At 52.1% G+C, this 9,854-nt stretch overlaps 1 protein-coding gene across 1 annotated transcript; it reads right to left on the bottom strand.

Moving 5' to 3' along the window:
* Positions 1–641: 641 nt before the first annotated feature.
* Positions 642–9,330, bottom strand: SLC18A1 (solute carrier family 18 (vesicular monoamine transporter), member 1). Its single transcript, XM_014958433.1, has 16 exons — positions 9,270–9,330; positions 8,625–8,812; positions 8,030–8,390; positions 7,310–7,368; positions 6,936–7,019; positions 6,542–6,634; positions 6,180–6,269; positions 5,178–5,221; positions 5,025–5,085; positions 4,387–4,482; positions 2,388–2,466; positions 2,222–2,273; positions 1,782–1,845; positions 1,559–1,678; positions 1,221–1,354; positions 642–926 (listed from the first exon to the last, which is right to left on the bottom strand). The coding sequence occupies exons 2-16, from the start codon at positions 8,740–8,742 to the stop codon at positions 813–815; spliced, it is 1,569 nt and encodes a 522-aa protein (XP_014813919.1). The 5' UTR covers positions 8,743–8,812; positions 9,270–9,330; the 3' UTR covers positions 642–812.
* Between the last annotated feature and the right edge of the window lie 524 nt (positions 9,331–9,854).

Here is a 9,854-nt window from a genome sequence, read left to right as displayed (position 1 = left end):
TAAGCTTTGGAATGGGCTGCCCAGGGCAGTGGTTGAGGCCCCATCCCTGGAGGGATTGAAAAGCCGGGTTGACCTAGTGCTTAGAGACATGGGTTAGTGATGGGTTTTATCAGAGTTGGGTTGATGGTTGGACAAGATGATCTTAAAGGTCCCTTCCAACCCAAATGATTCTATGATAGCAGAATTCTGGAAAAAAAAATCTCCCAAAGCTGATGCTGCTTATTTAATTTTTATTTTCTCCAATGCTTTTCTTTCGAGAACAGCGACAAGATGATCTTAAAGGTCCCTTCCAAACCTGATGATTCTATCATAGCAGAATTCTGGAAAAAAAGAAATCTCCCAAAGCTGATGCTGCTTATTTTATTTTCATTTTCTCCAATGCTTTTCTTTCCAGAACAGTAAGCGCTTTGAGGACATTAACAAATGCCACTGGACTCATCTGGGAGAGGTGTTGCTGTTACCCCGTACTGCTTGGGTAGGCTGTGCCCAAGCCAATATTGTTTTGCAGGACAGATATGATATGATTCTCCTCATCTTCCTGTTTGTATTTTTTACAGATGAGGTGCGGTGAGTTTGGGTAACTTGCCTGGAAGTCACACGGTGAAGGAGGAGCTGGTTGAGCCTCCAAATCCTGGGTCTCTCCTCCCTGCTGTGAGTCCCGTGGCTGAGAGAACAAGCCAACAATAACAGCCCGTGTCTGTCCTGTGTCCACAAGCCTTGGGGGGGGAGGCTGGGTGATTTCTTGAGCGCTAATACATCGTGTTCTGTAAACACAAGGTTGCTCCAGAACGGGGCCGGCGTCCTGGCGCTCGCTATTCCGCGTTTTCTGCCTCCACGTCGCTGTCATCCGTGAGCGGGAAATCCCGCAGGGTTTTCTGGGTGGCGTAGCTCTGGGTTTGCATGGGGCACTCCTGGCTCAGGATTGCCTGGGGGAAGGAGGGAAGAGATGGTGCTTTAGTAAAAATGGTAATTCATTTGAATAGTTAAGGGGAGCGTTGCCACTTTCGGAGAAAGCCAAAGCAGCCCACAAGTTTTGCCCAGGGAATCCCAGCTGTGCCTGAGGGAAAGGCCAGTAGCTCTGCACTCTTGGTTTTACTGAGTTTTCTGTCCTTTTGAGAGCACGATAGAGCCCACAAGGTAAAACACAATCCCTGGTGAATTTATTCTTCTGGATTATCAATCCCCTCTGCTCTAAGGGAAGAGAGGATACTGTAACTCACCATCTTCTCCTCTTTAGCAGGAGGGCTGCGCAGGTACCAGCAGAGGGGAGCGTACGCGATGTTGATGACCCCAATGATGACCATCAGCCAGGGGAACCCAAGGGCTCGCACAATCGCACCGCCTGTGGAGGGGCCTGGAAATTTAAAAATTTAAAAGAGGGTAAGATGACAGAGAGAGAAAGGTGCCTTTCCAGTGGGGAGGGTGGGGGTCTATAAATCTACGGTGATGGGCTTGCAAAGTGCTGGTGGCCTGCAGTGGGTGCTGGGTGGAGGAGAGAGTGATAAACCAAGTGAGATACATGGAGCACGTCATCCCATGGGGCAGAGCTCCTCCCTACCAATGGCAAAGCCCATGCAGAAGGCGACATCTGCGATGGCGTAGACGTTGCCGTAGACGGAGGTGTGGCGAAGGTCCACGAGGTAGCCCATGATGGGCATCATGGAGGAGTCCACCATCCCTGCCCAAAGCAAGAAGGACCTGAGCAGTTGTGGCCACCTCCGAGGGTGGTGGCAAGAGCTGTGTCTGAGCTGGGTTGTGCAGCCTGAACACCGACAGCTTACCTATGGCAAAGCCAAGGCCACCGTTGGGGCCAATCAGACCATAAATGTTTTTGGCCAGAGGTACCTTTGAGAGAGAGAGAGGGAATATGAATGAAACCGAAACACACGTGCAACCACTGAACACCTACTGCCTGCTGGGCACGTCACCCGGTTTCAGTACAATCACCCACCCTGCCCCCACTGATCCTTCTGCAGAAAGGTCTCGAAACATTGGACTGGGCTGCCCAGGGAGGTGGTTGAGGCCCCATCCCAGGAGGTGTTCAAAAGATGGGTTGATGTAGTGCTGGGAGATACGGTTTAGTGATGGTGTTGCTTTTTGTTTGTTGTGTGGGTGTTTATTTTTGTCAAAAATTAGGTTGACAGTTGGACAAGGTGATCTTTAAGGCCCCTTCCAACCTAGAAGATTCTGTGATTCTGTGAAATCGTCTTGCTCTACTTACACAGAGGAGACTGATTCCCACCACGGCCATGCCGATGAGGGAGCACAGCCACCTGCAGCGAGGAGAGGGCAGATGCTCTCAGTCCGCACAGCACCACGAGTGCAATTCATGCTGAAAGGGCAGGACTGGGCTGGGCTGAGCTGGAATCTCTTTATATCCCACTTACCGGCCCATTTTGTTGGCCAGGACGCCGAAGAGGTTGGTGCCGATGAGGTAGGATATACTGGCAGGGAGAAACGCCACCCCTGAGGGAGAGAGGATAGAGAAACCTGTGTCATCCTCAAGCAAATACAGAGGATTTGCAGAAATAATCTCTTCACTGATGGCTCCTCTCATTTGGAGAATTTCACGAGCCAGGAGGGCAGGTTCCTGTCCAGCTCTGGCTCCGGGGGAGCCTGTCCATGCAGTGGGGCTTCTCCCTGTCCTCTGTGGCCATCATAATCTCTTCACTGGTGGCCCCTCTCATTTGGAGAATTTCACGAGCCAGGAGGGCAGGTTCCTGTCCAGCTCTGGCTCCGGGGGAGCCTGTCCATGCAGTGGGGCTTCTCCCTGTCCTCTGTGGCCATCCCTCTGTGTCACTGCCCCAGCTGCCCCCTTGCTCCGTGCCCTTTAGAATGGTGGGGGTCCCACTATTAAGATGGGGAGCCACAAAAAGTGCATTTGCTTATTAACTGAGAGGCAGCGATTCACCCCCGAGATCTGGGTGAATGATATTGTACCAAATGCAGGACTTTTTGGTCCCCTCTGCCTTAATCAACTTGTTCTTCTCTCCTGTCACCATTTCTCCCTCTTCCACCTTTCTCCCCTTCCCTTCCGCTTTTCACTTAGGAAATTAAAGAGGAATAAAAAAAAAAACTACTTAACTGAAAAGCTTGGGGATCATTGTGTAGTCAAAATTAAATATTTGCACTGTTTGCTGATTTACCAGTTGTTTATTTTTAATATACTCTCCCGCTGACTCTAAATAAAACTGATCAGCTCCATTTCACTAAGACAACTTCCTTATTGAAACACACTGATTTATGTTTAATTTTCTCTCCTCTCTTTAGGAGCTGAAGGACACGGTTAATCCTGCAGGTTTAGCCCAAGCTCTTCGGTGGCTTTTTTTCCCCAGAATTATGGGAGTGGGCAAATTGAAGCATGAAATAAAGCAGCCCCTTGAGCTCACAGCAGCTCAGGTGAGAGCCCGTGGGAGGTGGGTGCCTTGCAGCTGAGCTGTGTCCAAATCCAGCCTGCTCTCAAATCTCACGTCCCTGAGAATCTAGGGAATAGTTTTGGGATTTTCTTTGGTGTCTGCTGACCTCTGGGTCCTGCTAAGTCACCTCAAAGGTTCCCCTTGAGCTCAGTGGTGACAGGGGCAGCCCTGAGTGTGTTTCTCAGCCTGTGACATTTGCAGTCCCTCAGCAGCTACACTGTCCCTTCTCCCCACTGCCAGCAGCCTGGGGACGCTGCGATACCCTCGCTCATCCTCTCTGTCACTTGCTCCCAAGAAGCATCGTAGGCTCTTATCGGGATGGATGCTGCTGCCTGACCAGAGGATAACTGGATTAGGAGCCCTCTCAGCCCTCCTGCTCCCAGCCTGCAATTCAATTTGGGATCTGAGTGTAGCTTGGGGCACCCCCCCTGGGTCATTCCTCAGCCAATTGGGTTTTATAGCAATTAGTTTTTATTTTTGTAGCAAACACCAGACAGCGTTATCTCCATATCACATTTCCCAGGCAGCTGGTAATTAGCACGTACCATCCTGTCCTGCCTGGGACTCTCTAAATGGCCTTGTTTTACTCAGAGCTGCTCCTGCAGAACCCATCTGGCTGCCACGATTCCAGCCCAGCACGTTGCCATTATCTGCCCTGCAGAAGACGGGCTTCGACAGGCTTCCCATGCACCAAACAGCCTTTCTTCCGCTGTTATTGCTCTTGTGGGGAGTCTGATTCTATACAATTTTTTCAATAATAGAGAAAAGCAGATTGTATAGCTACTACTAAGGACATTTCCAGCTGAAATTGGAGCAACACGCAGCCTGGGATCGCTCGCTTCGTGCGAGCGAGGGTATGTGTTTTCTTCTTTTTTAGAATGATATAAGAGATTATTCAATCCATCTCGCAGGATGGTTCCAGCTGAGCTCCATCAAGTAAGTGTTGAAGATGGCAAAGCAGGGTACCCACCTAACTGCCACTTTGGGGAGCACATGGTTTGCATCATCCAGATGGGCAAGGTGGGCTCCAGCATGGCCACCCCCATGTTGGAGAAGCAGAGGGCTCCTGCCGGGAGGAGAAAAAGGGAGAAATGCTCAATTGAAGCCACATTCTGCTGCTGTTCCATGGGATCACGGAACGGTTTGGGTGGGAAGGGACCTTAAAGCCCATCATGTCCCACCCCCTGCCCTGGGATGGACACCTCCCACCAGCCCAGGTTGCTCCAAGCCCCCTCCAACCTGCCCTTGAACCCCTCCAGGGATGGGGCAGCCACAGCTTCTCTGGGCAACCTGGGCCAGGCTCTCACCACCCTCAGGAGGAAGAATTTCCTCCCCACATCTCGCCTAAATCTCCCCTTTTTCAGCTTAAAACCCTTCCCCCTCCTCTTAGGGCTCCCCTCCCTGATCCAGAGTCCCTCCCCAGCTTTCCTGGAGCCCCTTGAGGGACTGGAAGGGGCTCTAAGATCTCCCCAGAGCCTTCTCTTCTCCAGGCTGAACAACCCCAGCCTGAACCCCCTGCCTGTTTCAAGCAGGCACAAGGGAATCTCTTCAATCAGGAGAGGAGGGGGCAGAAAGAGGAGCGGGGTTCCCTGTGCCCCCCACTTTTACCTGCAGCGATGAGGATATAGGGGTCTCGCAGCAGGGTGAAGACCGGGGTGCCTCTGGTGCTCTGTGGGATGGCAAAGGGGGGGTTCCCTCAGCTGAGAACCCCCTGGGCATCCTCCCCCCATCCTCAGCACAGTCACACCCCTCCTTACTCACCTCGGGGCAGATCTTAGAGGGCTGCAGTATGGAGAGCTGCAAAGCTGGGAAGAAAACATTGAATTTAGCTTAATTCTGGAGACAGCGTTGCTTCAAGATGCCCTTCCCTCTGACTTTTTCCTTCAGCCTGACCCCTTTCATCAGAAGAGCCCCTGGTGATGCAGTAACTGTGTTTGGGGGCACGGTTCAAGCGGGCAGGGGGGTAGACAGGTCCCAGCCCCACTCCCAGGGGAGGGAGCAGCAAAACTCCCTGCAATGGACTGTATCTGAAGTGTTTTGTCAACCCACGGAACAGTCAAATATGCAAATGCTCCCCGTCAGGCTGCCAGCTGCCTGCTGGGGAGCCTCAACTGGAGCATGACAGAAATTAGATGGGGAAAAGAATAGGATTAAACCAGAAAGTTTCATATGTATGGGACCTACGGTTCATTTTCCAGAAGCTCTTACATGCTTCATTAGAGATGTCTTGCGTTACGTCTAGGCAAAGATGGTAGCTGTGACTGTAATTTAATTAGCTTAATGCTTCCCACTAAAAATGCACGTTCCTGCTCTCTGTAACTTTCTGTTCCACTCGGAGGGCTCCCGTGCCCTGCGTCTGTAAAACAGCTACTGGGGAAAGGAGGAGGATCACCATCCACGCTGGCAAAGCCTCATTCCTCCGTGGGGTGGTGAAGAGCCCGCAGACGAGCGTGCCTTTCACAAAGAACTCACAGCCCAAAGAGCTTTACTGAACGTGCCATTCGAGCCATTAAAGCAATCAGGGGGTTTATTAAGTAATGAGGGACTAATTCTTACGATATTGCTGTGTGGTAGGAAACGTATGATTTAGCAATAACAGAATAACCAGTGCTGATGGTATCACCCCTGTGGTATTAATGTGCCTCTTCCTTCACACAATCCCTGAGAGATTCTCCCCAAATCATCCACATTTAAAGCTTTTCACACGGATTTTTAAAAAAATTTTTTTTTTTTTTTGAAGGTTTAAACCGTTTGGCTTCTCACCTCCATCTAAGAGGGCGAGGAAGGCCAGGACCAGGAAGGGAGATGATTTCCCCACGAACTCGTACATCAGGCTGCCGAAGGGGGCCCCGACTGCAAGGGAAAGGCTGGGTCACACGGTGGTGGTGCCACCATCAGCTCCTGCCACCACAGCTTTCTCTGCATCTCCTGGTGGGCGTTTGGTGAAGGGGATGGAAAGGTGTCGGGTCCTGCAGGCAGTGGCCATGGGGAGGGAGCAGAGAGAGAGAGGAGGGCAGGACAGCATGGGGTGCCACCAGAGAAGGGGCACAGCCAGGCAGGTGGTGGCCAGCAAAGCTCTGGAGATGTTGTGGGTGTAAACCCCGTGGGGAGCAAGGTCTCCTTACTCAGCACACCCAAGGCCAAGCCTCCAAGAGCGATCCCCATCGCGTTGCCCCTCTCGGCATCGTCGGTGTAGACACTGGCCAGCATGCCCAGGCCTGGAGCAGAGGGGAAAGCAGAGGGTACATTGGGCTGGGTGGCTGGTACCGTGGCTAGAGGGGGGGCTCCTCTCTGAAAAAAAAGCAGCCTGGGCTTTGGGGGGGGGTTATCTGCTCGCCAGCTGGGCTGTGTGGGTGCACAGTCTGCACCAGCCGGGCAGGAGCAGCGAGGAGGAGGAGGAGTTTGAAGCTGAAGAAGGCACTCGGCACTGCTGTTGGTGCTGCTGATCATTCCTGAGATGGTAATTGAACCCAGACGAGGGGAGCTAACGAGGGGCTGGGGTGTAGCTCACATATTTACCTGCCACTGAGGAGAAGGAGGAGCCGATGCCTTGGAGGGCTCGGGCGATGAAGAGCCAGGTGTAGGTGCTGGAGAAGGCGAACACTGCGGAGGAGGAAGAGGAGGGTGTCAGGCAGAACAGGGGATGGTGTCAGTCGGTGTCAGGTGGACGGGGGGTGTTAAAACCCTGCAGAGGGTAACAGGAGCTCAGCTTGCACCAGTTTGGGTGCTGGAGGGTGCTGGGCACCCCTCGTCCTTTCTTGTCACCTATTTCTGAGACCGGTTGCTCTGCTCTGGCTCCGTTCTCCTGCACGGGGACAGCGGTGCAGGCTGGGACCAAGGGGTTTTCTCCTCTGCTGCCCTGTGTGAAGGGCAGCCCCAGGGACAATACTCACTGACTGTGGAGAGGAACATGATGACGAATCCGATGAACATGGGGATGTGGTATCCTATCCTGGAAAAGGGGGGAAAAAAAAAGAGGCACCATCTCAGGGAGGATTCCTCACTCCAGCTTGAGAACTCATCTTGCTGCCCAGCCTCTCTGTGGGCTGGTGAGCATCTCCTGAAGGTGTGGGTGCGCCCATGGGTGCTGTTTGAGGGAGCATCCAGTGCCGAGGTGCCCCCAGGTAGCTCTGTAAAGGACACCCAGAGACATGGCTCTGTTCTGCCAACTCATCTGCCCACCCCGAGCACGTGGAGAGGACCCTAGTGCCCCTCACAGGTGTCCTCCAGAGACAGAGGCAACGAAAAACCCAGGGGCAGAAAATCTGAACAACCACCTTATATCCAGAGCGGGGGGGGAGTCTTTGTTTGTTTATTTGATGGTTGCTGGTATTAAATAGCATCTGTCTGCACCTGAGGAGAGCATTAGTGAGGCTTATGCTGCAGGATAAACTTGGAAGCCGTTTGTAGGCTTTTAGAAAAGGTAAAATTCACGCTTATTTTGATGCGTACCTCCTCCCCCTTGATATTTTCCCCACCAGTTTCTGTAATTCCGTGATTGCAGATGAGCAGCTCAGCCCCTCGCTGCTTGGCTAACGATGATTTCATTAGCGGGCAGGAGCTGCCTGTCCCTGAAGGGTTACACCGGGTACAAAGCCAGGTCTCCGACCTACCTGTTGGTCAGGAGACCCACGGAAGGGTTGACCACCAGCTGTACGAGAGCCTTGGAGGCAAACAGCAGCCCCACACGGACGTTTTCCTTGGCCAGGAACTCCTCGCCCTCCAAGCAGCCGCTCGGTGGGGGGGGGCTGGTGGTGGGGGGCTGTGATGGGGGGCTGCTCTCCGTCCCATTCACCAGCTCCATGGCGCTGGTGGAGCCCGAGACAGTCACCGTGGTGTTGTCAAAATAGGAGAACATGGAGGAGAAAGGAGGAGCCTTCAGAGCTGGAGGAGCCAGCTCAGTCTGGGCTGGGGCAACAGAGGTGTTGGCACCTTCATATTCTGTTGTATAAAGGAAGGTGGGGACGATCGGTACTGGAAAAAAAGCCAAAGAAGGGATTAGTTAGTGATTTTACTCCATTTTCTGGCTCAGCATGGAGCTGAACTGAATGGTGCTGGTTAGACATTGGTGTCCTGCAAATTCCCTGCACCCAGCCTTCCCCACGCTTCCTCTGCACAGGGACCCTGCCGGCGTCAACCAGAGATGGGCCAAGGAGCCAAACCCCTGAGGTGGCACCCAAAGAGCTCAGAGGGAGCCGCATGCCGTACCCACGACCGTCAGCAGCATGTTGTCCAACAGCAACGCGACGAACACCACCACCAGCACCAGGCTCCGGGACGCCCTGCCCGCTGCCAGCCAGCGCCAGGGTACGCCTTCAGGGGACATGGCCAAGAGCCTGGAGCTCAGCTGGGGTCCTCCTGGCTCCTAGTCTTCAGGGCAGAAGGTCTCCTATAACCTTTAAAGAAAACACTCTGCGTTACAACCTCCCGCAGCTCATGGCTTCTCCCTTAAGACAGCATCTCCTGAGGTCACTGAGCGTCTGTGTCCTCCAAGAGCTTGGGTGCTCTTCTTGAGGACCCCAGTGTCCTTCAAGAGCTGGGACCACCAGCTTTGCTCTTCAAAGACTGGTTTGATCGAGCTTGTATTTAAAGTTGCAGACAGAGTGTGCTCTAACCCATTTCCACTCTCCCGAGACATCTTGTACCTGCTTCAAGGCATCGTTTAAGTCTTCTTCCAAAGACTCAAAGCACAGATCAAGCCGGCAGCTTATCTGTGGTAATCTCTACATCTTTTATTCCATGTTTGTTCTTTGGAGATTAAATTAGGTCTCAAAGGAAATTCATTTACCTTACATGTCTTTTCATTTGACCTAATTGAAATGTCATGGCAAGATACAAGACTTAAAAGCCTACCGTACGTGATTAAGATCAGGGCTTCAGAGGCTCTGAGAGAAGATCACTCGCTTGGTCACACTGAAAATATCAATCAGAAAATTGCTCTAAGCCAGCCAAACAATTAGCTATTTGCGTTCTTGTAGCTCGTAGGCACTTCAGAGACTAAGTGGCAAAATGGATGGAGTTGGGTCTGAACTATCACTCTTCCCAAGACTCCCGTGGTTTCCTGAAATCCCAGCCAATGATATTTACCAAATTTTAATAAAAAAAAAAGACAAACCATCCAAACCAATATCATCAAATATGAATGCCACACAAGTCACTTAATTGGGAAACAGGGATGGGTTCTCACTGTACCTCCAAGCAGCAGCAAATACCAAATAATAGAATTAATTAATGCTGACAAGTATCTCAAGGGTGGGTTGAAGGAGGAGGGAGCCAGACTCTTTGCAGTGATTCCCAGTGAGAGGACAAGGGGCAACAGGCACAAGTTGGAACATAAGAAGTTCCACTCAAATATGAGAAAAAACTTCTTCACAGTGAGGGTGCCAGAGCCCTGGAACAGGCTGCCCAGGGAGGGTGTGGAGTCCCCTTCTTTGGAGA

Source organism: Calidris pugnax, unplaced genomic scaffold (assembly GCF_001431845.1).
Source record: "Calidris pugnax isolate Ruff unplaced genomic scaffold, ASM143184v1 scaffold280, whole genome shotgun sequence".
NCBI lineage: Eukaryota > Metazoa > Chordata > Aves > Charadriiformes > Scolopacidae > Calidris > Calidris pugnax.
This window is presented reverse-complemented; position numbering and strand designations above follow the sequence as displayed.

Bases quoted from the DNA above. Each gene is read 5' to 3' on its own strand.
- SLC18A1 (XM_014958433.1), bottom strand. From the start codon at position 8,742: ATGTCCCCTGAAGGCGTACCCTGGCGCTGGCTGGCAGCGGGCAGGGCG. The intron at 5,222-6,179 runs GTGAGAAGCCAA...TTTTCTTCCCAG, and splicing joins CCTCGCCCTCTTAGATGGAG to CTTTGCAGCTCTCCATACTG. The intron at 1,679-1,781 runs GTAAGCTGTCGG...TGCTTTGGGCAG, and splicing joins TGGCCTTGGCTTTGCCATAG to GGATGGTGGACTCCTCCATG.